This window comes from Nasonia vitripennis, chromosome 5 (genome assembly GCF_009193385.2).
Source record: "Nasonia vitripennis strain AsymCx chromosome 5, Nvit_psr_1.1, whole genome shotgun sequence".
In the NCBI taxonomy this organism is placed as follows: Eukaryota; Metazoa; Arthropoda; class Insecta; order Hymenoptera; family Pteromalidae; genus Nasonia; species Nasonia vitripennis.
Genome location: NC_045761.1, coordinates 22,267,708 through 22,294,372, shown reverse-complemented (window position 1 = coordinate 22,294,372; position 26,665 = coordinate 22,267,708). Strand labels below are relative to the sequence as shown.

The window sequence follows — 26,665 nt, the reverse complement described above, 5'->3', positions numbered from 1 at the left end:
GTCTCCTCCGCGAGTAGTTGAATGATAAAGTTGTAAGTTGCAAAATTCGAGCCCGCGCGAGCCTCTCTAAACAAAACAAAAAAAAAGAAGCGAGAGCCGCCGACGTTTCTCCGAGAAAGAGCCGAAAGGAGAGAAAAAAAACAACTCGGGAGTATATCTTCCACTTAGAGTATCGCTGGCGTCGCCGATAGCCGCAGGCGATATTTATGACGGCGCAGTGAGTGCGCGCAGCGGATTTCTTTCACTCCCTCTCTCTCGTGAAAAGATATACGTGTACAAGGCGGTGCCGCTGTGTGTATATGCAGACAAGAGACCGGCTCTCGTCTTCTTCTCTGCGGCGCAGGTGCCGCTCGATAGAGATTAGGAGGACACGACTCTCGACTCGTCTCTCCCGATTAATTAGAAGCAAAATGGCCTCCGAATAAGCGGCCGTCTCCATTTTATCCGCTGCTTCCTCGGATTCGAGTCTCTTTCTCTTGCGGCTCGTAAAGCACGAGATAAGTCGCCGCCTACTCCCGGCGAAACGGCAGCTGCGCTGCAAACGACGACGACCACGGCCGGTTTTTCGATCGTTCGCTGCGCTCTGCGCCAGCACAGGAAACGACTCTTCCTTTTTTTTCTCTCTCGAGGTATATCGGCTTGGATCGCGCCGAGGGTTGGACGACGCTACCGCGAGAGCTTTCTTCGATTATCGCATACGCGTGCGTGAGTCGGTCCTCTCCAAAGCACATACGCGTATAGGAATGCCGGAGGCTAATCAACACCTATAGCGCAAATATTATAACTCGAGGAGCTGCGAAGAGCAAAAGAAAAAAATTTATATTTATCGCGCAGCGCAAAGTCGTAAACACGCCCGATGGAAAGAAAAGCTCGCCGGTTTTTGTTTCCATTTAATTAGACAAAAAGTCACGCGCTCTCTCGTCTTCTTTAATTTCGAGCCTCTATCGCTATAAACAACGCCGAGGGCCGCGCGCGGCTGCGTTATTAAAACATAATTTTATGACTGAATTTATGCCGTTCGCCCGTGCACACACACACACACACACACACACACACACACACACGTGTTCGCTATCTCGATCATCGTATAACGAGTCTCTCTCGCCCCTCTTTTTTCCGCTCGTTTATCACCTATCTCGTATACACTCGGCGCCGCGCGATTATCGCCTTTGCAGCGCGCACGCATGCGTGGACTGGATTTTCTCCTTCGAGATTTTTTACACTAGAGGCTTTTATTGCGCGAGCGGGGAGTACACCGATGGCTGATTTCGAGCCGCTGCGTTAGTCGAGCGAGACGAGACCGCTACTGCATCGCACGATCTGCTGCTGCTGCTGCCTTGGTAGAGTTTTATCTGGTTGGCACGCGAGACGCTTCGAGTATTGGAGAGGTTGGAGAGAAATGAAACTGTGGTCGATTGTTGTCGATTGTGTGAGAATGGTCGTTTATGCTTCGTTTGTTCTTGAAAAAGGGCTCATCATGAAACGTGTACATAGGTACTGTGTTTTCAGCCGCAAATTTCACAGCTGTTTATCGAACGACACTGGTCAGAGTGTTTGTTATTGACGAAGTTCACTCTCTGCATCGTCGGGAGCCGCAGGAAGGTGGTGCAATATGACAGATGCCGACAGTCTCTGGAACAAGCTAAGCATCTTCTGGATGATCTTCTCGGCGAGCGTCTCCTCGGGCTTCTGCTGACTCGGCGATCGGGCGAAGCTTCTTCTCTTTGACATGGAAGCTAATCTGGAGAGAAACTTGTAAAACTGCTCCAACGTCGGAAAGTCGTCCTGCAGCAGAATACTATTCTCCCACTTCTCGCGACTGGCTCTGTTCAGAAATCTCTCCTGAACCAGTACGATGACGAACTCTTGAGGTACAGTCACACCTAGATCCGACAACGACTGCACGTGTCGCTGAAGCTCGTCGACGAAGTTCTCTATGGTCTCGCGGTCGTTCTCCGCCTCCGTCGGTAGATTCAGGAACCAGAATATCTCTCGGGGTATCAAGGCGTGCTTGTTGGACTGAAAAATCTCGAGGCCGGAGAAGACGGTCGTGGAGCTGTGAGTCGGGCTGCAGAGCGACTCGGTTTTCACAGGGAAAACCTTCTGCTCGAAGTCGTCGGATGATTCGGAGGTCCTGTCGGACAGGTACTTCTGAGCTTTGCTCATGGCTTGATAGTAGCTCTCGAGGATGGCGAACCTCTCGCTGACGCTGCTCTCGGAGTTGTCCATCGCGTCCAGCTCGTCGTGAAAGTCGTCGAAGTTTTGGAACTGGGAGTTGAGCTTCTGGAAGCGTATGTTCAGCTGCAGGTAGTCCTCTGGCTTGTAGTTCGACAAGAAGGTTTGTAGTGAGGCTAAGCTTCCCTTTATCGAGTTTCTTCGAGCTTGCAAGACTCTTATCCTCTCCTTGTTGGCCATTTTTGAATCTCTGCTACAAACAAATTCTGATGTAATTTTCACTTTTTACAAGACACTATTTATTAAATCACAAAACTCACTGGATGTCGTAGAACGTGACCGGCTGAAAGTCCGAGGGACACTGAACTTCACTAGCCCTCGACTAGCGTATGCATCTCGTATTTCGAGCCAGATGTTAAAACTACGTCTTCAAAAATATCCAAGTACGCACTCAAGAGAAAAGTCAACGCGTATCGGCCGAGTATCGACGCGGAACTGAGGTCCCCCTCGATAATCCCTCTTTGTTCTTATGGCATTTCTGTATCCTACAAACACACGATAACGCCGAGCTCGCGTTATAAAAAGCCAGACTGTACATCGAACTGTATGCAGTACTAATCTATCTCGAAGCGAAATCTCTCCACCGGCAGCAGCAGCAGCAGCAGCCTCGTCTACAAAAATCCATATACACTTTCCGCGATCAAGATCACAGAATTAAGAAATATACTTCCTTCCGGCCCTCGCGCATAAACACACCCATTGTGTATTATACACTGAGAGAGGAATCACAGGGCCATTAATTCCATAAGTCAATTACCGCAAAAATAAATTTCAGAGTCATGCAATAATTAAACCCTAGCTCCTACTCTCTTAGTATAATCACAGCGAAATTCAGCAAAAACAGCGGAATACACCTAAGCCTCTGCGCAGCTGGTGTGCAGCGCGCTGCGCAGTAATTCAGTTATGAGCCAGACACTGTTTAATTGCTCGTCTCGTCCGGCGTGCGCGCTCGGAGCACGAAAAAGCGCGCTCGCATCCTTAATACACGGGTAGAAAGAGCCGCGCGCAAGAAACAATTTAATTAGGCAGAGGAGGAACTCTCTGTTTATAAATAGTAATTAGCCGAGACGAGAGAAAGAGAGAGAAAGGTACTAATTAATCGGAAACGACGCTGACCGGTTTCTACCGATTCCGAGTAAAGCCGATTTTTTTTCCCGATCGATCGCTTGTCTCGCGGCGCGGCTTATTAGCAGGCAATATATTTTAATCGGAAATTGACCGGTAATTTATAGAGTTATACACGTGGACACACTTTAAGGAGGTAAAAATCTCGATAAAAATCCAACGCGTATATAGTCCCTCTCTATAGAAAATGATAGGTTGCGCACGCAAGAGAGAGAGAGAGAGAGCGAAGCAAAAGCGATGCGTACGCCGGATAAGCGAAGATCGGTATACAAAAAGAGAGGGACTGGGCGTGCAGCGCTGGAGTCGAGTGAAAAAAGAAGCGAAGCGACGACGATCAGCCTCGCTCCACACACACACACACACGCAACGTTCAATTCAGATAATGGAATGACTTGATTGTATACGCCATCGCCGCGGCGCGAAACTCGCGCCATCTTATACGTACGACCGGCTCTCTCTCTCTCTCTCTCTCTCTCTCTCTCTCTCTCTCTGTATTTTATATAACCGGGGAGATAAATCGGCGCTTTTATCGGTCTTTTTCTTATACTTATTTGGGAGATGGAAATTACTCGCGTTATACACTCGGCTGATTTATAGTAGCGAGAAGGTGCGTTAGATGGAAATTTGAAGAAAAAATCGGTATCAATTAATACGCGCGTTATACACAAGTCGGCGGTACACTTGAAAGCGCTTAGTATATATACAACCTTTATATTTTACACACGCATAATTGCAGATTTTTTCCTTATTCACGACGATCAAAGAGTTCAAAGATACCTGCACGTAACGCATGTTAGTAAAGTAGGCTCTGCAAAGTTATACCGGCGATCGGCTATAGACAGCGGATAGACACACGCGTACACCGATGCAAAAGAAGCGTCGCTCATCCACAAAGCCGGCTCTCAATGGGCCGACTGTGTGTATCGCGCTTTGCCGTCGGCTATCTTTGTATACATTACACACACGTACACACTTACATGGAGTGGAAAAGGCGAATTACGAGCGTTTCTGCGGATGACCGCTTACTTATATACTCACTTACACACACGTCCTACTCTGACGAAATAAGCCGCACACGTGCGCGCAGAGTCTCGTATATATGTACGTATCAATGCGCAGCGCGGGTTATTGATGGATAATTTTCGTAATAGAGTTGCAGCTCCTCGAGAAATCTATCGAAAGGCTGCTTGTGTAACTTTCATTATGTACGAGAGCGTCTGCGTTCGATATTTGTTTTCGACTATGGCTACGTCTTATTCTGCTGGATATTGTATTCAAATCGAATTTTTCTCACTTTCTTCGTGTGATTAATCGAGTTTAAGTTTATAATAGACTCGTAGGAACGAGTCTCTCCCGAAGCAATTTCAATAAATCTTAGACGCAGGACGTTGAGAAAAACAATTTGGCAACAACCAAAGCTCCGAGGAGCAGAAAAACGAGAGGGATCACGAAATTCGAAGAAATGATTTCGCCGCAGTAGGTGCCCGTGCGGCTAGCTCGGGTTATAACGACCGATGGAGGTGATGTGCATAAACATTCAGGAAAAAAAATACTCCGAAAATTAAATCATCACCCGATCAATAAACAAAGCGAGCCTTCCCACCGCCAACACACATACGTGAAATATATAATACATCGCAATAATGCTCCGGGAGACAAACCAGCACGTCGAAGTCGGAATAACCCATTAAAAAAACTCCCCCCGAGCGCTTATCAATCCCAACGATCGTATCGTTATAAAAGAAGCGAACATGCAAACGCGGCTCGCATTGTATGGCAGAATCTCTCATATCGCTGCGGCGTTGGAATGGCTCTCTCTCTCTCTCTCTCTCTCTCTCTCTCTCTCTCTCTCTCTCTCCGCCGGATCGATATGTAATGGAACGAAGAGAAGAAGAAGAAGACCCTTTGGGCCCACACGATTCGGGCTTTATCGCATCTCTCTTTCTCCGGATCATCGAGCGGCCGAAGAGCGCACGGCTATGGGCTAACACAGAGGGAGAGAGAGTTTTATGTTCAACCTGTACTGGCTCGGTCGGTTCATCTCGCGCCGCCTTATATTCTCTCTCTCTCTCTCTCTCTCTCTCTCTGTCCGGGTTATACGAGCGCCGGCGGCGGCAAGGAAAAAAGGCGGCCCTAAAAAGAACTTCATATTTTTTATTATGCCCCGACGCCGCCGCGCAGCTTGGGTGGTCCAAAATGGCCGCGACCGCGCGGGCGATGATATAATAATGTTTTTTCTCGGTGGTGTGTCTGTGCAGCGACTTCTTCGTCTGTGTGTGTGTGTGTGAGAGAATTTCGTTGCTACCGCATTTTTTATTGTTATACAGGTACACGTGTATACTATATACTGCTACATAACTGTGAACGGATATTTATTTATAAAGCCATTATGCTAATCGAGAAGAGAAGAGCCGAATAATAATTAATCGATGAGAGATTTATCCGCGCGACTGGTTATATCGTGCGCACGTGTAAATCGCTGACGATGTGCGTGTACGCGGGGATGTATTTGAAATGCTAATTTTATCCGAGAGTTGCGTGTGTGTTCTCTCGTAATGAGAAAAATAAGCCGCGGATTTTTTAAAAGTGTAATGCGCGTTAAATGGCATTTGACGTGTTATTGGCGAAAGAATTATTATAATACGTCGATATGCGGTCTCGTATAATTAAACCTGAAAAAATAATAATACTCGCGCAGGGCGTGAGAGCCGTGCGCGTATAGACACGCGTAATACAATACTCGCTTTAATCCGGCTGGGGAACGTTTAATTAAAACGAAATTGATAAAACGAAACGCGCCTGGCTGCAGGAATAATTGAATCGAGCGTCTCTCTCTCTCTCTCTCTCTCTCTCTCTCTCTCTCTAACAAAACGAGCTCTAAAGAAGATGGGAGAGAGAGAGAGAGAGAGAGAGAGAGAGAGAGAGAGAGAGAGAGAGGAATGGACTGAAGATATATAGTATAATGCGTTGATACAACCGCGCGGAGATAGGCTTTTCATTGTCTTTGCGTCTCGAGATACATAGCATCATTATTATTACACTCGGGAATGAAATCCATAAACGCTGTGTCTCTACACCGACGCTACACTCTTTCACGTTATAATTTTTCTTCAAACAGTCAGTGCAGTCTCCCAATCACCGATCAACATATCACAGAGCGTAATCCGGCGCGAATTTATATACGCGTCGACGCGAACAGCACATAATACACCTCCAAGAGAAAGTCTCTCTCCCCCACGTTCCAGATCGCCGCTTCAATTTCCAAAAAATTCCTCCTCCCCCCGTCCGATCTCGAGACCCTCGACAATTTAGCTCCTCTCGCGTAACGTATACACACACACATGCTCCCTTTTCTCTCTCGGGCGCGAGCGGACGTAATATCAGGGTAAAGAGGAGCGCACGCAAAAATCTCTTTCCCCTCATTATTGCACCTACTTACACGCGCGCACAAATCATTTTCTGATGACTCGATCTCGAACGGCCCCGATCGGCACTCGCCGTGTATGTGTGTGTAAGTTCGCCGCGGAGCGAGTTATTACGTCTCCCGTTGCTCCAGTCGGTAGCTTCTCTTTCTCTCTCTTATGTTTTTTCTTCTTAAGCCCGAAATGATGATAACGTGCGCGCGAACCAGTCGAAAATGGCGCCTCGAGTAATTGTGTCTTGCGGACTTTCTCCGAATTTTTGACGTATTCATTCTCTGCAGTACAGTAGAGGGTCTGAAGAAAGAGAGAGAGAAAAGTATTATGTATATGTATTCTCTTTTTAACGAGAGAGGTCTTTTTCGCAGCACAATCTTCCTCATTATAAGCCATTAAAGCCTCTACTCGCTTGTGTGTATGTGTGTCTGTCGTGTACGTCTTTTTACGCGCGTGAACAACAACCGCAATATTTATTCTGCGTTCGAGGCGTAGTTCGACGTAACTTTCTTTAAAATTCAAAGAATAGCCATTTTTCGCGCGGCTGCAAATCAAAAAAAAAAATAAAATTGTACGTTGCAGCAGCGTCGCGTCGAATACTTCGGGGAAGCTTGTCGTCCGTACGTAATAAAGACAAAGGTTCGTTTTTCGAGGTTTGCTCGCGATAGAGTCGACGCGCGCGGCTGTCGATCGTGATTACAGGGAACGCGGAAACTTATTATTTCGGCGCATTGTTTTCCGAGGGGGCGATCGACGATAAGCTGCTCTCCTTCGGATTAGGACGTGCTGCACGATTTTAGTATAAACTTATAAATATATCGAGATCGATCAAGGCTGTATTATTGGTTTTAGCGTTTAACAATAGCGCGTGTATTATATACACGTAAAAATCGGTAAACACAGCAACGGTATAAACCGGCGTTTTTCCAGATTATAACTCTCATCCGGAAATTGTTCCAACGCCGACGATTTTCATGAATTATATAGCGACGTGTATATGGAGTAATTCCCGGTCAGCCGCGCGCGCACGATATCGCCGAGCGCGCGCGGTTAATTGAAAAGCATAAAGCCGCGAGCGTCGTCCTGTTATGAAAATGATCGGTATGGAGAAGAAGAAGAAGAACTGTAACGATCGTATCTCTATTTCACGACGCTTCGTTACCTCAAAGCTCTCAATAGTGGGTAATTTGATCGTCGGCTGCGATAGCGACACAAACGCGTATCGTTTATGAGAAAATCGCTTTTAATTTTCTCTTCTCGCAAACAACAGCCGGCCCTGTGACCAATGAATTTTCAGGATGTGTACACACAACAGCCGGACTAGACAGACTCGCTTTCGTCACGGGAAAACAGAAACGCTCCGCCAGGTAATTAACCGATGCCTCGTCCTTCGACAGAAACTCATCGGTCGATGTATTTCGGCACCGGAGATTCGCAACGCCGTCGGACCGCTGCACGAGAGTCGATTGAGTTTCGGCTGGAATTAAGTCGCTCCGTGATTTAATCTTCGAGAGGACGTGGGAATACGACTTGCTGTAATGAAAAAAAGTTTTCTTTTTAAATAATTGATTTTTTTTTTATTTTACGGCCCGATGCGTATCGCGGAAATTATTTTATAATTAACCGTAATTACGGCGCGTATTATGATACTTAATGCGCAGAAGAAATTGCCTTTCTTTTCGGTGGCAGCTTGTCGCCGATAAATCGATCGACTCGCGCGAAAGCGCAAATTATCGTATTGACGGAGCGTAAATCAATAGTTGGGAAAGTTCGAGCACAAAGCGTGTACACACATGCGAAATTACTATATAATCGTCGAGTACATACGCAGAACCTTGAGACGCAGCGAGAAACTTATAAACATCTGGAGCAGAAGCTTTAAAAAAGAAAAGAAGCAAAGTACAAATTCGCAGATTTCCTGTCGCAACGTATACCGCTCAGAGGTAGAGAACAACAGCGAGGATAATATTCCGAAGGGCATCAGCCGAAGCGTCTGCCCTCTGCGCGATAATGATAATTGCCCCCCTCGAATTTTCGCGGAAGCATCGTCGTTTTTAAAGCCCTCCGCGCGCGCACAAGAGAGAGAGAGAGAGCGCGAGCGAAAGAAAAAGCATAGCTACCATTTGCGGCCGAGGCTGTGTACTCCCGCCCCGTGTGTGCGCGAACCCGATATTTAGCGGCGGGAAATCTCGACCGGCGCGCAATTCGGCCTGCCATCCCCGGAGTGAGCTTACGAGCTAGGAAATTATTGGACACAGGATGAAAGGTGGAGTAGCGCGCGGAAGATGGCCGCTCTCTCTCTCTCGCTCATCCTTGCTCTGCTTTTATATTCTCGAACCGGTTCTCCTGGTGCGCGCACGTATATACACGCGCGCGCGCGCGACGAGCCAAAGATCCTCATTTTTTCGCTCCGTAAGCTCTCTGAAAAAATACGTGTACATAAGTGAATATTAATACGTTGCTTTGATCTATCAATCAAATCGGCAAAGTCTCAATTACGAATTCCTGCGAAATGACACAATCAGCGCGAAGAAGCATCAATCACCGCAGAGGAAAAGCATCGGCTTTTATCCTGCAATCAGAGAGAGAGAGAGAGAGAGAGAGAGAGAGAGAGAGAGGGAGAAGGAGACAAAAATAAAAAAGAAGCCGCCGCCGCGTCGAAAGAGCAATCCGCTGTATGCAATAAAGACGAGCCAAATAAAATAGCAGCGTCTCTGTGTGTGAGTATGTGCACGAGGCGATACAGCCGTCAGTCGAGAGCAGCGAGAAGAAAAAGCGAGAGGGCAAAAGAGAGAATCGAAAAACCAGGAGGAGGAGAAGAAGAAGCGATGGATATGCAGCTGGCCAGGAGAGCAAAAAGGAACGCGAGAAGAGAGAGACGTCGGAGAGAGAGAAAGAGCATGTGGCAGACGCAGAGCGAAACTATCGGGGCCGCCGAGTAATGGCGGGACCCTTTTTTCGAGCTGTACATAACTATCGTCCATTAGTTCGACGAATACTGCGAACTCGAAGCTGTGTAGCGTTTCGAGAAATAAGCAACTTTCGAAATTCCCGCCCAAAAAAATAAAAGCTTCTAAACGTCTCTTATCAAATTGTCGGAGAACACTGGGAGCATCTATCACGCGGCGTTATATTACACGAGCTCGGCTTTTTCTCCGGGCAATAACGCCGCGTAAAAGACCTTGCCAGATGTTACTTTATACGTTTAGTGTCATGTGCTGCGGCGTGAATCTTCGATATTAGCGCTGCGGATTCTCTCGCCACAGTATGAGCTCAAAAAGTCGAGAGAACACGGCGTAACACGTGCGGGAAACGAGCTCGACGAGGGAATCTTTTTTCCTTGTGGGGCGAGATCTGGGAGATGCTCAAGTTTTGAAATAAATTGATATTGTTTAAGCGGGATGCTTAGAATTTTGAATTTAAAAACTTACAGATTACTGTTGTTCGCTTGACTTTTAGTCGTTTCAGGGGAGGTTTGCTGAAGTTCGACAAACTGCTTCTAAAAAATAAGAAAATTAACGTTATTTTTTTGTCGAAAGTAAGTATGTTTGTTGAAGTGTAAATGTCACATGATTGGCATCAGTATATTTTTTTAAAGCATGTGATGTTTGCAGTAATATTATCAAGGTGCTGCTATCCGTTAAACTTGAAAGTAAGCTCATCTAACTCAATATCTGTTTTATCGTCTGTATTGCAGATGCCTACATTCTGAGATGGTACCTACGTTATCTGCTTTCTTGCAGATAATGTAGTTTTATACGTATGCCAACCGTTGGTCAATGAAATTCCTGCATTACGTAAATTTACATTATTTATTTATAACAATTATTCCCGTATTTGTTTATATCTATGGCTCCATTTTAACAATAAACTCAACAAAATTTTAAATAGAACTTTGATATATCGTCAACATAAGTATACTCGGTAATTTAAATTTGAATAACAAGTACTTTGAAATTAATAAATAATTTAAAAACACAAGTTTTGATTTGCTAAACAAACTGATAATCAATTATATTCTTAAGTTTCTTTCAATATTTTTATGAAAAAATTAAACAAGCCTAATTAGATTTTGTAAATGGGATATTACAAATTTTTTTCGTACGTAACGCACGAAAGCAGCAGAATCAAGTTCTTCGCATCTTAGCCTTATGAAGTTTACTTTTATTATATGAATTATGTATATACATGTAAATTTGTTTCTTGGGACTGACACTGGTCCAAGGACACGAAATTGTTATGTCCCAAAATTTCGTAATCCAGAGCGCAATGAGATACACAGAAATGTGATTCACGGATGATAAAATAATGCCCCACAAAGAGAGCCGAAACGAGCATATCCTAACGATTTTTCCAAGCTGATTTATCACATCGTCAATTCCTGCAACAAATAGAACGAAAAGTATTAGAATTATACTATATCACGCTATGATTAGTGGTATGCATAATTTATTTCAATATGAATCAGTCTGCCAAGGTTTTCTTCAAAATTTGATTTCCGACTGTGAAAATATAAGCGAAACCTTTCACGTTTATCATCATGATCACAGTTAAAAGAAAAATGGTTTTATGAAATATTTTTTATTGAAACTCACCATAATAGCATTGACAATATCGTTCTGATTGTTCTTGAGAGCTTTAATCGCCTTCCCTCGAGATACACTTGCTTGACTCATGACAAGTTCAATGTCCTTTTCTTCAACTCCTGTTTCATCCACTTCTTCTTCAGACTCTTCCTGTATAGGAGCCACAACCTGCACAACGAAAACATAGCATTAGAATTATAGTTATATAGAATGATTACATCATGTATGATTTATTCAATGTAAATCAGTCTGCCAAGGTTTTCTTCAAAAATTTTTTTCCGACTGTGAAAATATAAGCGAAACCTTTCACGTTTATCATCATGATTAAAATTGATGGAAATTTATTATTTGGTGAATCGTAATATAATATACAAAAAAGTGACTTACAGTTGTGCTACCACCAGCTTCAGCTGCTGAAATTACTGGTGGTTCCTTGAACTTCTCTGCTGCTGCTACTTGTGCTTGTTGACTAAGATCCTCGATCTTAGCTTCACCAAAGACAATGTAAGTATCTGAAGCCGGGTTCTTGAGAACGTCTGGTTTGTTGATAACAAAGAGGATGTTCTTGGACTTCCTGATCGTCACCCTGTTGACTCCAGTGACCTGTTACACATAGATAAATATTGACTAATTTTTCATTCAATCAATACAATTAAAAATACACACAAAGCATTACAAACGTACGGGTTTCAAGCCAAGTTTGCTCATGATTTTCCTGGCCTTCTTCTCTCCTCGACTCTGTTTGGCCTTGGAAACCATGTCAACTGGCATGCCTGGAACATTGCCTGCAAAGGTGACACCTCCGGTTGCGGCATCTTCCAATTCAGGGATTGTGTCATCGGAGTCTGAGTCAGTTCCAGATTCTGCTGCTGCCTCGGCCTTGGTGGGCTCCGACGATGCAGCTTTATCGAGCTCAGTTAGTTCTGGCATTTTGTTTTAGCTGAAATCCAAATTCAAGTTTTAACGTCATTATCTCAACAACAAAAAACTAATTTGTCACTAATACTCGAATCAAAAACACAATAAACAAGACTAACCAATACAGATATAGACTCGCGCGTACAGTAGCTGGAGAAGCCAAATAAAGGGCTATTGGTGCCGTGTGTTCCCGAGTACTTTTTTCTCAAGAGATCAAGTTAGGACTGAATGCACGTGTTCGCAGTGATTTTACGAACGTCCCTCCCCCCCTTCACTGCCGCCTCCCGCCGACTCAGAATTTTTTCCGAAATGATAAATCCAATAAACACTCTCATGGTCAACAATAGACATCAAACACTGAGGATGCTATATACTAATGTTCAGCGAAAACAGGAAAATTGCGTTTTCACGGCATAAGTAATCTATCGCATGTCCATTCGCGGCTATATGTGAAACTATGGAGGAACGTTATTATGGCGCCCGAGAATGTGTCTAAAAGAGGCAATGCCTATCCGAGGCCGGTTTTTTTCGAGCCGACACTTCTGATCTTGTTTATCGATCGATCGTATAAGCGCATTGCAAAATAAAAGTTACGACGAGGCATTTTCGTAAATATTCGAACAATAATCGATAAGAAACGCGACCAAACAATACGTCGTAGCGTTCGAGGAAATTCGTGCAAAACCCGCGAGACGACTTTTGGGATGATAAGGCTATAAAGTGACGATACGTTGAAACGGGCATTATGATCGTCAAACTTTGTTAGATTTAGTTAGCGGGAATTGAATTTTTGCTTTATTTATGGAGATTAATTAACGATGCTTGGAAAATCGATGGATTTTTACCTTAAATGATGTGCCGTTGTCGAGGAGCACCTTTTGCCGTGTGTGTAAATTTGAAGGCCGATCCACACGCCTGGCTCCAGCGGTTCTGTTCCATTTCCATGTACGGCGTTCCATTTCCGATGAGTTCGGGAACGCAACAGGCGCCAAAATTCGTTGTTGCCGCTTTATATACTTATATATATATATATTTATACGTATTCGAGTTGCTGTATATCTGTGTGTGTATAATCACGTTATTCAGTTCATTGTGTGATTGTGATGTTGAAGCGATTTGGTTGTCGATTTTTATTGGATAACCCACATAACGGTGGATTCTCAATTGGAAATAATCGAGTATTCCAATTTCGAAGAAATGCAGCTGCGTCTTGTTTTGACGTCTTTAATTATTTATTTGGTTCAAAAAAAGTATAATAAATAAATACACGTCAGATAATGTAGTTATGTATACAATCCAATTGAATGCGGCAATAAAAATGAAACATATTACTTACTTTATCTAGATCATTTAAAATGCCTATAGTGGTTTTCTTTTCCTGAAATTATGCGCTTTACGTAATATAAAATGAAAGCATATTTGTTAAATTTCTCAAAAATCAATATATCTAGTTCTTGTTAGCGGGTTTTGGCTTTCAAAAATACAAACTTTTTTTTCTATTATACAATAAGAATATAGATTTATTTTCACAGTGTCAAAGTGAACAATCCAAATGTATATTTTGTACGTATATCATTGGAAACATAATTAATATATGTATTATTCAACAAATTACAGTTTACGCTCATGGTCATTAAAGATCGTTTGTTTTATTTACGTGTTGAGTGATCTACGTATTAATAGTTGAAATTATCTAAATTTAGATGATTGTACATGATGTTTGATGTTTTTTCCCCTGTAATTCACTGAACAGAAAAAACGTTGAATTGGTGGGAATTTGACAACTATGGCTAAAAGAAATACGAGATAGTTGATGTTCTTTGTAAAGCACACAAGATATAATGTTAAGACCCTTCTAAGGTATCTAAACTTAACATTTTTATTTTATCCATCTACCTCATAGAAGCTTAACACTTAATAAGTTAACTGCTATTCATAGTTAGTTATTCACACTTGAATTAGTAACAATAAATTACTTGTCTAAAAATAGCATAAATACTTAATGTTATCAATAAATAGTAGCGCCTCGACAGCAAAGATTATGAACCTTTTAAACTAGAAAAAGAGACACGCACGTTATCAAAGGATTTGTAAAAGCTTATAAAATTTATCTGCATACAAAATCAAACTAATTTTAGAAACACTAGGTTTAATTTTACATGATTTTAACATTGTAAATTTTGACTTCTCTGCCTTATAGTTAGATGAATAAGTTATTTACATTCTTCAAAATTTATCACATTTTTTGAAAAAAAAAGTCTTGCATACAAGTTATGCGGTATGGTGGTTTTGTTTAAATGTTACAAATCAGTAAAAATAGGATGACTAAAATGAACAAGTTAAGATAAGTAAAGTTTTGTATGTCATATCAAATTTGCAAATTATGAATATCTTTTTATTAAAAATTGACAATAATTGTACAATTAACTAGCTGTACAATCCAACTGTTTTTGTAAATTTGATATACATGCAATTTTACAGTGAAGGGAACCTTTAAAAAGAAAAATTGCTTCCTTAATGAGAGCACAAAAATAAATGTGGAATGATTGTGACTTCGTAACTCTGTATCAATGAATTTTCTCAAAAATAAAATGAAGTTTACTAGGCAGTTTATAGCTAATAGTAAAAAATTTCTCTTTGATGACTAACTAAATCAAATAAAACGTTTTGAGCTTAAGGCATGTTTTAGGCAACTTACAAATATCAACCACTATTAAAATGTACGAACATCTATTGCTACACATTTTGAATATGTAGCAATTGATGAAATGTTTAACAACGTTATTGATGCAAAAATGCATAAATTTATTCTTTGTTGGGAGATTCATCTACTTCCATGTTTTCAGTTTCCTCTCCTTCATCCTTTTTAGATTCAGATTCAACAACTGTAGTGTTTAACACTGAAAAAGTTTTTAAAATGAATCGACTCGTTTCTATCATTTTTTTTTTCGGATCAGATTATTTATAAATTTACCTGCAGTTCCAATATCATCACTTTCGCCATCCTCTTCAATATTGTTTTCTTCACTTTCTGGAGTAATAGAAGGTTTTTCTACAACTTCAATATCAGAGTCTGTGAGAAAAAAATCTTTTTACTAGAAATAAACTACTATAAGAACAGGTAGTTTTTAAATTAATTATCATTGTATACCTGTATCGGTAGTAGTATTTTCAGCTTCAGTCGCATTTGCTTGAGATAAATTCTCTACTGATCTACTAGGTTGAAGTGATAGTCTTTGAGGAGTTATAGAACTAGTGTCAAATTCCAATTTAGGAGCTGATGGTTTTTGTTTTCTTGCTGGATTCCAGAAGTTGCAATAACAACACCTGAATGCTAAAATTGTATAAAGTACAATTATTATATGCTCTTTTAAAGTTATAAATTAAAATATTTGTTCAATGTACCAAAATATTCAAATTCTTCTTTAAGGGCCATTCCATTGTGAGAATCACATTGTCTGCATATCAAAGCATAACGATTATTTGGCCCATCTCCAACCACATATTCTACCAATCTGTCAATATAGCTTCTTTGTTGAGGTAAAATTGGTCGAGGTAAAGGAGTTTCTAGAAGAATTATTTTTATAATTAGTTTTGACAAATATTTTTCAGTCAAAAAGTTAATATTACTGAGACAGGACAACTACATTAAGACAAAAAATTAAAAAAAAAAAGATACTAACTAGGTGCAGGTGTTACAGCATTAATTACTTTACCACTAGTTCGATAAGGAGTTAATGGTGGTTGTGGTTGAGCAGACATAGCTCCTACTGGAGCAGGTGAACCAATTCTACCTAAATTTTGTGAGAGACTAGATGAAGCTAAAGCTCTTCGACGCAATTCGGTTCCAGCTTGTAAAGATGGAACAACTGCTTGAGGTGTACCTATTTTTGGTGTCTCAGGAGCAGATGAAGGCTGTTTAAAAGGTGCCTGCAAAATATATTTTCATAAGGTAAGATACTTGCACCTATCTATATTTTTGAAAAAATTTTTTGCATTTAAATTGCTGTTTGTTGCCTAACCAATGTGGTTTTATTCACTGACCTGAGGCGATAACTGAAAACATAATATAGTATTAAAATTTAGCAAAATAAACAAATGTCATGTATAAATTTTAAATAATCAAAACTCACTGGTGTCATTCGCAATTGATCGGGTGCGAATTTCATCAGAATCTCCTTAGCTTTTTTGTACGTTTCAGTCTCAGTAACTTCATCCAATATTTTTTTCTTTTCTTTTTCCATAGTTGCAAGTTTTTCCTGATTTCTTGAAATTTTCCTCTTATAATACCATGATACCATTTTCTTTGTAAATAATATTCTAAAAAATAAAATAAATATCAAATGCAACTAAAATGCAAAAATCAATCAAATTTTGATATTTTAATATACTTACAAAATAGGAAAGATGAGTAATGGAGTCATATAAAATATTTGATAATACAATTCTGCAGGAAAGAAGTAAAAGTAGAAAACTAGTGCTGTGATGATGTACAAAGCCACACTGTAGATGATTAAAGTTCCAACAATCTTCTTACGCCTTAGTTCCGTATTCTGTCCATATTGTTCGATGTCTTTAATTTTCTGGGTAAAACAAAATTTATAATAAATAAATGGTCTTCAGTTAATATGGCAATAAATATGACATATTACTTACTTTATCCAGATCATCTAAAATCTCTATGGTGGTTTTCTTTTTCTGAAATTATTCATATCATCACATTGTATAGAATATTTATGAGGCATATTTTTCAAAAATTATTGCTTAAACTATCTTGTTCTTGTAGTAACCAGTTTTAGTTCTCAAAAATACCAAACTGGTTTCTAGAAACAGTTACATAGATAAATTCATGAATTTAATAAGAGCATTAATTTCTCTATTCCTGAAAAGGTATATAACATTCTGAAATAGATTTGGTGATTCTAGAGCTTAGCTTTTTGTTTGAATTGTATGTACTGAAATATTATTCAAGCTATATATAGATCTGAGACATCACCTCATTGAATGCTAATCATCAGTTCACACGTGTGTCTCTTCGTGCATTAATTAAAGATCAATTTTGTGAAATCATTGGGCTTATTTTTTCTCCGTAGAAATTGTAACGATACAGAAATAGAGGCAATATCGTCTTATAAACCGAATATTGCAGAATTTTAAAAACCTAAACCAATAAGTATTTATCATAAAAAATAAGATTTCATTCCTCAGAGACACGTTCATGCTGTCCATGAGAGTAAAAAAGTACCGCATAATACAAGCCAGCCTCGTTACAAAGTAAATTATTGATCAAGGCATGATAAATAATGTATATAAATAGGAATTGAAACTAATTCAAACATAACCTCGAAATCGCGACTTCAACGGTGCCTCCGAATCGCGAAACTCCTGCATACAAATGAAAATTACTTACGCGAAATCTCGAAAGTAACATGCCCATCGTGAGATATTGCTGGGGAGACCTCGTTTACCACAAAAACAGCTTAATCGAGCTCCCCTTCAGATCAGCATATTGTTTGCGAATTTGTCAAATACACGTCAGCCATCAAACTGGTTTCGCTATTTTAAAATACAAGCCAAGCCGCCAACGAGAGTATCTGCGCTGTTCTGCCCGGTATGGTCCCACTCTTCTCTCGTTCCAAATTTAAATTCTGCCAAAATCAAACTTATTAATAGAAAAACGTACGCTTTCTTGGCTCTTTGAACGAGAATTCGTTTTTACAGCACACCAATGCACACCAGTAGGCTAACCAGCGCCGAATGCCGTGCGTGCGTTATTTACTGCGTTGTTCGCTCGCGTAGTTTTTATAAATAATTCACTGCCGACGCTACTGACTGTAAATCGCGGATTCATAGGGAATAACTAATGAAGAGCTTAATCGAACGTGTCATCGCGCTTTACTTTATTTGGATATGTCCGGGAAGGTTCGCGCTTCCTTTCTTCGGCGAGATTTGAAATGAAACTGCGCTGCCATCATGGCTGCGAATGATTCGTCTGTTGCAGCCGGATTGGCGGGTTTTACCGCGTGTGTATGTATGCGTTTGTGTTACCTATAAATTGTATTGTCATGCGTAAACAGAAGTTGAATGCGTGCGACGGTCGGAGGCAGTATAAAGAGATGAAATTCGTTATTTTTTGCACCGCTCGTTCGCGTTATTTATTATTATTTATTGCGTTGATATTGTTCTTATACGTTTCTTTTTAATGCGATAATACATTTTTCCTGAATGAGTAATAAGATTATTTACTTTGTGAATAATTTAAATGCGACTTTGCGTATGTTTCAGTTATATTTCAATGTATCGATCGTATTTTAAAATGCTATATCTGCGGATATCTATTTCAATGCATATTTAACTTTATTTTTTCAGATTAACGAAGAAAAATTTTGTCGAACCGTCAGTTTTACGCGCTATTGTAAAAGCGCGCAATTAAGCGCGCTTATCTTATATTACTGATAAAAATCAAACAATGATCCTCACATAATATTATTATTGTTTCAAATACGAAAACATGTTAAATTTTACGGACAATAAAATTTTGTACAGGAGAACAAGTTTTGTTCTTAATAAAATTATTTAAAATTTTTCATTTTAAAAGTCATCTGATAACAGAACTACGATGATTCATTTGATTTTTCCTGTGTGTAAAAACTTAATCGCCGATTTTACAATCTTATTAATTACAGGAGCAGCTTGTCCGATCATCGAAATTTCTGTGGGTGACACTTTTGGTAGGCCAAAATTTTGTTGCACACCGTTTGGTCCAAATTGTATTTCACTTGTCATATACTGACAACTAGGAAGAACATCTGATCTCACATAAGCGCTTGTTATCGATATGCTTTGCTTTTTCATTCCATTAATCAATGTTGATATAAATTTTGCAGCTGCCATTCCACTGGATAGGGTTGGGCCTTTAGTTTCAGTTTCAAATAATTTCATATCAGCAGATCTCAATTGATGAATGAGTAGACATTCGTTTTCCTGTTGATCGATAGAATATATCAATTAATTTGACATTAAAAATGAATTAAAATCAATGATAGTTACAGCTGATACTCACTTCAGTAAAGCTATTGAATGGTCTTGCTCTAGACAGCAGTGGTACAACAGTTAATGAATCTATGCCACCAGCAATAGGGACTGAGATAAATGAAGGATTCAGATCTAACAGTGTTGCTGTCATAGCAGATATCCTCATTGATTCTAATGCAGCAGATCCGAAAATTCTGTTTGGATCCCAGTCACCGGAATACTTATAAATTTCTGATACCAGTGGTAGTGTTGCAGTTACTGGATGTGTGAAAACTGCTACCAAAGCTTTTGGACATACGTTTATCATACATTCAGCCACACTTTTTACATAATTCGAACTGTTGACAAATTGCATAAATGGTCCTTTGTTCCCCATCATGAAGTCTGTCTCATCCATAAGTGCTACAATGTCAGTCTGAAATATAATAAAACATGATTCAGTTATAAAAATATAATAAAATATAATTTGTATGTACAAGTAATTAAGAACTTACATTGCGTAGACCATCAAGTATAGAATTCTTTCTGAAATGCCTGATTGTAGTTGATGTATCTATATGTCTCATGTCACAAACAGGACTCATTAGTGAATTATCTGTATCAATAAGGCGAATCTCCTTTATTGCTGGATTTTGTTTCAATAACATAGTCATACAAATGGTAGCACAGCCACCACCAACTATTGTCACTGATATGCCTTTTTCTTTACTTTTACAACACAATTCCCTCCTATTATCAAAATCAGTGACTTTGCTAACAACATTGACATCTTTATTCTCATTTTTATCCACACAACTTTCAGTTGATTTTTTTGATGCACACAATTTATTTATTTGATTTTGAGTTTTACAATTATTTTCAAAAGTTTTGTTTTTGCTTAAGGCTTTTGAGCTAAACTTTATTTTATTTTTGCTAAAATATGTCTGCAGTGGTAATTTCTTTACCTTTTGGAGCTGTTTTAAAGTAATCATCTTTTTTATTGACTCTGGATGAATAAAACTTAAAATTTGTATCTTATTCAAGGTTATTAAAATAGTAAACAATTAACACTCTGAATATGCTGCTTTTAAAATATTACAGATACACATTTATAATATATGTATAATAGAATTTATCTATAGCATTTTTACAATAAAGAATACAAAATATTGGCGTCATTTCCGTTTCAGATATAATTTGTATACAAAAGTGCTAGTGTAACAAATAATTTTCTCTTTAAAATACAAATAAAGTTACATTTTTATTGACTTATATTACACTATTTTACTAAAATTTTGCAATCGTTCATCCTGAGAATTAAATTCACGAATAGAAGAATGATACAGTGGTATCCCCCTTAAAATTTGTGAATTTGCATTACAAATATGTACAACGATATAATCTCCATTTTGAATTGGTTTGTAGGATGTTGAGGTATTGCTTGAAGGTATAGGTTCATTGGGAAATATTACTTTGACGTTTCCGTCATTTCGTCCTTGTAAATCTTTCACAGAACGCTTGCTTTCCTATAAAAGTAAAGAACGCCATAAATTTTTTCAAGTCACTGAAATCTCTTATTTGAAAGACTACAATATCTCAAGTAACTTACCCCTTCAACTAAAACTAGTTGTTGCTTTCCAATCGAATTTTTATACAATCTTTCCACTTCTGTTCTGTACAGTTTTATCATTTTTTGCAATCTTTGTATTTTAATTTTCTTATCCACATTGTCCGAATAGCGTCTATACGCAGTCGTTTTCTAAAACCAAAGTATTATTAATGATTTGCTGATTACAAACTGAAATTTGTGAAACATTTATTTTATGTTTATACCTCACGCATGCTATATGCAAATAAGAAGGCAGTAGTGTATTTAACTTCTTCAATCAGTGTCAAAGTTTCTTCAAATTCCTTTTCAGTTTCATTACAGAATCCAGCAATGAAATCACTCGAAATTGCTATATCTGGAATGATATTTCGAATGTGATATACCAAATCTAGATAAGCTTCTCTACTGTAGCCTCTTCTCATTCTTGTTAAAACATCAGTACTTCCACTTTGTGCAGGTAAATGGATCTGTTTACATATATTTGGTCGCTCAGCAATCAAATGTATAACTTCATCAGGAAAATCCTTTGGATGTGGAGAAGTAAACCTTTGAGCAAGACAAATATATTTATAAAATCTAAAACTAATCTTGCCACATATTTGCTTTCATATATTTTGTGTAGTTACCTTATCCTCATTTCGGGATTAATCAAAGAAACTTTATCCAGCAAGTGACTAAACCTCAATCCTCCCAGTTTGGTTTTGTAAACAGTATTAAAACCTTTCACAAGATTTGTTTTCTGGGGTGTATCAGCACTCGTGTAATACTTAGATTCGGAAATATCTCTATAACTATTGACATTTTGTCCAAGAAGAGTTACTTCTTTAATGCCTTGATCTGACAACTGCTGAACTTCATCTAAAATACTAGATATTGGTCGCGATCTTTCTCGACCCCTGGTAAAGGGAACTATACAATATGTGCACATATTGTCACAACCTCTCATGATTGAGCTGGAAAAATATAAAATAATATTATTGACTTAATTCGGGCAAGTTGTAATTAAGACTAAAAACTTTGAGCATAGAAGATTTAGATTATTAACACTAGAATTGCTCTGAAGAAAAGAAATTACACATAAGCTGCTTTTGAATCAGGATTCAATCTGACAGGTGTTACATCTGCATACGTTTCATCTAGAGAAAGTGCAACATTGATAGCAGTTTCATGTTCATTACTTATAGCCAAAAGTCTTGGTAAATCCTTGTAACTATCTGGTCCTGCTATAATGTCTACGATTTTTTCTTTTTCAATTATTTTATGTTTCAAACGTTCCGCCATGCAACCTTAACAATAAACGAAAACATTTTTTTTAATTTAATTCAAATTTCTAAATTTCTAAATTCTGAAATAGAACAATAATTTACCTAGTAATCCAATCTTTGAAACAACTTTTCTTTCTTTTAATATTCGAAACTGTTTTAACTTATTCCACACTTTGTTCTCTGCATTTTCTCTTATAGCACAGGTTACAAGCAAGATCACATTTGCATCCATTATGTCTTTTGTTATTTTGTAATTATGTTTTTTTAAAATTGCAGAAACGACTTCTGTATCATTTACATTCATTTGGCATCCATATACTTCCAAATAAACTACAGCAAGAATTTTAACATTAAAGTACCATCTAAAAATTTAGTGAGTCAATTTAATCAAAGATATTGATACATATTTACCTTTTTGCAGATCTCCATCAAGTGGACTTAAATAAGGAATTTTTTCAGATTCTACTTCACTCCTGTGTGATGGTTTTGATAGAAAATGACCCAAACCAGGTCCATTCGTTAAGTTCTTTTTTTGTAAACTTTTGCCTACAAAAGAGCATTATGAAAACGTTTGTAAATATTATAACGTAAATGTATATGTAAATTTCTAATGAACAAAATAATTACCTGGTTGTGCTTCTTTGTGCGATTTATAAAAAATGCTGTTAATATTTTTTTGTTGAATTTGGGTAGTCTTCATATTGTCTAAAATATCACTTGCAAGATCATTTTCCTTATTTCCAGCATCAGCATTTTGATCTGCCAACGAGCTACTGCTGTATGATGCACTAAGCGGTGTTGAAGGAACATCGGATATTGTTTGAATTCTCTTGACATTGTCAATGTTCTTAGAGAGCTCATTAAAATAACGAAATCTGTTGTGATAGGAAGACTTTCTGTGCATACAGCATTTGCTGTATGTCAAATTTTTGTGCAGACAATTATTATTTTTCAAAGTGTGTAGCGCATATTTTGCGTGGTTCATTGTTGTTTAAAGTACAAAATCCTTTATGTTGAAAATCTGATTACATGATTTCTGAAAAAAATAACAAAATTTTTAATATAGTTTGAGTAGAACAATAAAAAAGGTCAGTTATTGCACTTGTATTATTTAAGACAGAACGTTTTACCTGTATGCTCCCAGAATATTGAGAACATTAAAAAATCATAATTCCACCTTTGCTGTTGTGGTAAAAAACACTGCTTTTATGCTTCTAGGTTAGATTTTGCAAATATCTATCTATCTATATATATATATATAGTAACTGCACATGGCATGCTCACGATCACGAAACGCCATTGAAACCGCCGACAAAATACTTGTATATATAGTAGGGGACCAGCTGACCTGCCAAATGCGCAACTTGATTGGTTGCTGTATAGCCGGCTTGTATAAAAAGATAGGCGCGAAATATTGAATGAAAATTCGTCAATACTTAATTACGAAAAACTCATTTTATTAAACGCGAAAAAGTATTAACGTGTATTTTACAGCATGTAAGTTTTTTTTAAAAACAGATATCTTTGTCGAATACACATGTTTCTTTATTTAAAAAATTATTTGTTTTAATACTTGTAATATTTACAAATTACACTTATTTTTATTTACAAACGTTTTCTCGTATATTTTAATTTTCTAAATAAATTACATTTTCGCATACGAACCTATAATATCAATAAATGTATAACATAAAATCTAAAGATCTAAGTTGATGTAGTTTAGACAATTCATATTTAAATATAATGTAGAAAAGAGAGAGCATAAGAAAATGTTTCATTAAACTAAGTAGCTTTTTACACGATTGCCTCTGTTAAAGTATCATTACAACAAACTGATTGCATGTATGAAATAAGATTCATTGGGTTAATCTGTATAAATACTTTCTGTAATTTTATGTACATAGAACAATAATTTTAACTGAGGCAAGTACTTAATTCCTTACTGCCACGTTACTTTTCCCTCCTTTGATGCATAAATCTGATAATTCAGATTCTCTATCTATTTTCAGATTTTTCTCATTAGCTAAGTGCAGAAGCGAAACAAAGGCAATCGCGGGGCTCAGAGATTCTGCATTGGTTTTTGATAACATTTTTGGCACTTCTTTATACATAATACTAAAATCTTTAGGCTCCACTTCTTTTATAACACTCTCGTTTTCCACTGCTTGTGTAATGTCGAAATTTTCTTTCCCGCTTTCTTTATTTTTCTTCTGTAGATTTTTCCACATGACTTTCTTAAGCTGTCGCATATCAATTTTTTTAGCCCTCTGAGAGTATGGGATGAAAATTTTATCAGTTAGCTTAGGAACTGAAACTAAATTATCACCAATAAATGCTCCTTGACTTTGCGTTATTGCAGTATCTTGAGTGCATGCATGTTGATCTTGTGTGAAATCATCATGAATATCCGCAAATTTGTTCTCTGTATTTCTATCATCTGAACCTCCAAAATTAGAGATATCACGATCATCATAAAAATCAAAGTCACCACCAGCATCATTGTTGGTTTCCTCTATTTTATCATCATCACCAGTGAACTTCAAATGCTCAGTTTGCTTATTAAAGAAGATATAGTAACGTTTGAGATCATAGTGCATATCCTGGGGAAAAGTAACTTTGTCTTCCGACCAGACTACTTTTGTAGTTTTGGGTAATATTTTCGTATGCTTGTTGATCTGTCCAAACTTTAAATTTCCCTCTTCTTTGGAATCTTCATTGTAAACCAATTCAATTTCCTTCTTCTTTTTCTTTGCGTTTTGTTTGCATGTCTCTACTACTCTGCTGCCTCCAAGATTTTTGTTCATCAATATCTTCCAGTGCGATGGTCCAGCCCATTGGATGCGATAGCTTTTTTGTACATACGAATATTCGTATGTAGCGTTTGGATTAGGATTATTTGCAATTAGATCTTGAAAATCAACAATGTTTTCAACATGTTGATTTTTCTGAGCTAGCCTATCACATCTTTCTTCGTAAGCATCTCCACAATCCATCATTGCATCATTGTCAACAAAATCATCATCCGGTACAGCAGCATCCAGATCAAAATGGAATTCTCCATCGTTATCTTCAGTTTGACTTTTATTGTTTTGCTCTTCTGGTTCATCATCTGGAGACCAACCAAGGAACTTGAAAGTAGCATAAGACGGGCAAATATCGAATTGTGTAAAATCTTCAATTAAAGGAGTAGATATTTTGATAGGTGCAGCAGTAGAGTTAGAAGTAGGAATCTTATCAAGAATGACATCATTATAAAGATTCAAGGCAACTCCTTGATTTGCATGTTGTGGTAGGCCAGCTTGAAAGAGCATGTCTGAAGTTTGAGTATCTCTTTGACACCGTATCAATGATAAAGGGTCGTAAGTTTCCACATTTCCTTTTAATGCTTCACTCGTGGAAATGATGTGCTGTCTATTCTTCTTTTTCTTCTTCTTTTGCTGACCTTCATTTTTGTTATTTGCTCCAGGATCATCTGCATTCTCAACACCATCATCTTCATTGGCATTGTCTCTTTTATCTTGTTTCACCATACCAAGAATCTTAAGCAAATCAGAATGGACTTTATCCACTCGAAAACCATAAATCTTTGCACTCGCATCTAGAGAAGCACTGGCCATTTGTAGATTGGTCATTTTTGGATCTTGCTTCTTGAGAGTGTAAACCAAGAAATCAATCATTTTTAACTGAAAGGCGTTTTTGTCATTGATTTTGTTTTCAGCGTTCATCTTGATGCATTGTGCTATTTGATTGCTCATTTCGGTAGCAGTTAAATTCGATATCGCAGACAATCCAATGTTGGATTGTCTGCGATCATTGGTCGTAATAGACGTTGATGCTGGACTGCTGCTCCCAGTCTGTTCCCTCCTAGCCAACCTTTCAGCTTCATCGTCATTTTCTTCGATATTGGTCTCTACAACTTTGGGAACTGCTATGGAACGTCTTCGGCGCGACGGTGATGCGTTTGCAGCAGGTGACATCTCCGACAAGTCAAAACGCACAGCTCCCAAGCTCTTTCTAGTCATATTGGATACAGGTGTCATCATACTAAGAGCCTACGAGTACAAACAGTAAATCAGTAATCGATCAAAGCACAGTGAGATAATATAGCTTTGCAAAAACTCACTGAGTAGAGCCTGGTAATTGTTGGCAACTTTCTCCAGATCAGTCCTGAACAAGTGGACCAAAGCGTAGAGCTCCTGTATTTGCGTCAGGACTTTTTTTAAAACTTCCAATTCCTCTCGCAGATTCTGTAAAATAAAAAAGGGTTCACCGTGAGATATCGCGTCAAGCACTGCGATGATCGATGCACTAATTGAGATGAAATACATTATCTTCCATCAGTTATGATTTCACTGGAAACGAGATGGAAACAAAGAAAATTTTACTCCAAACGTGTTGCTTAGCGTCGGTTTACTTGTGCGTACGATGCAAAATGGCTTCGTGCCGTTCGTGTGTCAACGGTTTTGGCGCGTTTAAAAATTTGGACAAAAACGGGTG

At 38.4% G+C, this 26,665-nt stretch overlaps 5 protein-coding genes and 1 long non-coding RNA gene across 10 annotated transcripts; 1 reads left to right on the top strand and 5 right to left on the bottom strand.

The window, feature by feature from the left end:
- Positions 1–10,919: 10,919 nt before the first annotated feature.
- Positions 10,920–13,259, bottom strand: LOC100114855 (nascent polypeptide-associated complex subunit alpha). Of its 2 annotated transcripts, none has more exons than XM_001608162.6 (5): positions 13,126–13,259; positions 12,047–12,302; positions 11,750–11,965; positions 11,372–11,530; positions 10,920–11,157 (listed from the first exon to the last, which is right to left on the bottom strand). In XM_001608162.6, the coding sequence occupies exons 2-5, from the start codon at positions 12,290–12,292 to the stop codon at positions 11,143–11,145; spliced, it is 636 nt and encodes a 211-aa protein (XP_001608212.1). In that variant the 5' UTR covers positions 12,293–12,302; positions 13,126–13,259; the 3' UTR covers positions 10,920–11,142. The 2 variants fall into 2 exon arrangements, with proteins under 2 accessions (XP_001608212.1, XP_032456146.1); XM_032600255.1 differs by having other exon boundaries at positions 12,400–13,206.
- A 509-nt stretch (positions 13,260–13,768) lies between these two features.
- On the bottom strand, positions 13,769–18,309 carry LOC100123913 (endoplasmic reticulum junction formation protein lunapark-B). Of its 4 annotated transcripts, none has more exons than XM_008209165.4 (11): positions 18,000–18,260; positions 17,691–17,928; positions 16,937–16,978; positions 16,676–16,863; positions 16,414–16,600; positions 16,325–16,336; positions 15,964–16,210; positions 15,686–15,847; positions 15,432–15,614; positions 15,255–15,353; positions 13,769–15,180 (listed from the first exon to the last, which is right to left on the bottom strand). In XM_008209165.4, exons 2-11 carry the CDS (start codon positions 17,715–17,717, stop codon positions 15,086–15,088), a joined length of 1,242 nt encoding a protein of 413 aa, XP_008207387.1. In that variant the 5' UTR covers positions 17,718–17,928; positions 18,000–18,260; the 3' UTR covers positions 13,769–15,085. The 4 variants fall into 4 exon arrangements, with proteins under 4 accessions (XP_008207387.1, XP_008207386.1, XP_008207388.1 ...); XM_008209164.4 differs by having other exon boundaries at positions 18,007–18,260; XM_008209166.4 differs by having other exon boundaries at positions 18,017–18,260.
- Positions 18,018–18,828, top strand: LOC116417604. Its single transcript, XR_004227850.2, has 2 exons — positions 18,018–18,307; positions 18,650–18,828. It is a non-coding gene; the product is annotated as an uncharacterized LOC116417604 (long non-coding RNA).
- Positions 18,829–18,904: 76 nt separating this feature from the next.
- Positions 18,905–19,962, bottom strand: LOC100123916 (probable malate dehydrogenase, mitochondrial). Its single transcript, XM_001607639.5, has 3 exons — positions 19,810–19,962; positions 19,344–19,730; positions 18,905–19,264 (listed from the first exon to the last, which is right to left on the bottom strand). Exons 1-3 carry the CDS (start codon positions 19,960–19,962, stop codon positions 18,905–18,907), a joined length of 900 nt encoding a protein of 299 aa, XP_001607689.3.
- A 444-nt stretch (positions 19,963–20,406) lies between these two features.
- On the bottom strand, positions 20,407–23,476 carry LOC100123918 (CDK5 regulatory subunit-associated protein 1). The gene is made up of 9 exons (XM_001607641.6): positions 23,299–23,476; positions 22,796–23,204; positions 22,580–22,714; positions 22,271–22,498; positions 21,979–22,189; positions 21,530–21,856; positions 21,128–21,449; positions 20,904–21,053; positions 20,407–20,820 (listed from the first exon to the last, which is right to left on the bottom strand). Exons 2-9 carry the CDS (start codon positions 23,151–23,153, stop codon positions 20,569–20,571), a joined length of 1,983 nt encoding a protein of 660 aa, XP_001607691.1. The 5' UTR covers positions 23,154–23,204; positions 23,299–23,476; the 3' UTR covers positions 20,407–20,568.
- A 273-nt stretch (positions 23,477–23,749) lies between these two features.
- On the bottom strand, positions 23,750–26,647 carry LOC100123920 (condensin complex subunit 2). Its single transcript, XM_008209168.4, has 3 exons — positions 26,495–26,647; positions 26,292–26,415; positions 23,750–26,220 (listed from the first exon to the last, which is right to left on the bottom strand). The coding sequence occupies exon 3, from the start codon at positions 26,209–26,211 to the stop codon at positions 24,100–24,102; it is 2,112 nt and encodes a 703-aa protein (XP_008207390.1). The 5' UTR covers positions 26,212–26,220; positions 26,292–26,415; positions 26,495–26,647; the 3' UTR covers positions 23,750–24,099.
- Positions 26,648–26,665: the final 18 nt, after the last annotated feature.

What these genes read in the sequence shown, in the direction of transcription:
- LOC100114855 (XM_001608162.6), bottom strand. Translation starts at nt 12,292, where the DNA reads ATGCCAGAACTAACTGAGCTCGATAAAGCTGCATCGTCGGAGCCCACC. An exon ending in GCAAACTTGGCTTGAAACCC is followed by an intron (nt 11,966 to 12,046) that starts GTACGTTTGTAA and finishes TATGTGTAACAG; the next exon opens with GTCACTGGAGTCAACAGGGT. An exon ending in AAGCTGGTGGTAGCACAACT is followed by an intron (nt 11,531 to 11,749) that starts GTAAGTCACTTT and finishes TTCGTTGTGCAG; the next exon opens with GTTGTGGCTCCTATACAGGA.
- LOC100123918 (XM_001607641.6), bottom strand. Translation starts at nt 23,153, where the DNA reads ATGAACCACGCAAAATATGCGCTACACACTTTGAAAAATAATAATTGT. An exon ending in GATTCAAAAGCAGCTTATGT is followed by an intron (nt 21,857 to 21,978) that starts GTAATTTCTTTT and finishes ATATTTTTCCAG; the next exon opens with CTCAATCATGAGAGGTTGTG. An exon ending in TTGCATATAGCATGCGTGAG is followed by an intron (nt 21,054 to 21,127) that starts GTATAAACATAA and finishes CTTTGGTTTTAG; the next exon opens with AAAACGACTGCGTATAGACG.
- LOC100123913 (XM_008209165.4), bottom strand. Translation starts at nt 17,717, where the DNA reads ATGGGCATGTTACTTTCGAGATTTCGC. An exon ending in AGAAGAATTTGAATATTTTG is followed by an intron (nt 15,615 to 15,685) that starts GTACATTGAACA and finishes ATACAATTTTAG; the next exon opens with CATTCAGGTGTTGTTATTGC. An exon ending in AAATACTACTACCGATACAG is followed by an intron (nt 15,354 to 15,431) that starts GTATACAATGAT and finishes TTTTTCTCACAG; the next exon opens with ACTCTGATATTGAAGTTGTA.
- LOC100123920 (XM_008209168.4), bottom strand. Translation starts at nt 26,211, where the DNA reads ATGATGACACCTGTATCCAATATGACTAGAAAGAGCTTGGGAGCTGTG.
- LOC100123916 (XM_001607639.5), bottom strand. Translation starts at nt 19,962, where the DNA reads ATGTTATTGAAACAAAATCCAGCAATAAAGGAGATTCGCCTTATTGAT. An exon ending in TACTTGATGGTCTACGCAAT is followed by an intron (nt 19,731 to 19,809) that starts GTAAGTTCTTAA and finishes ATTATATTTCAG; the next exon opens with ACTGACATTGTAGCACTTAT. An exon ending in CATTCAATAGCTTTACTGAA is followed by an intron (nt 19,265 to 19,343) that starts GTGAGTATCAGC and finishes ATCGATCAACAG; the next exon opens with GAAAACGAATGTCTACTCAT.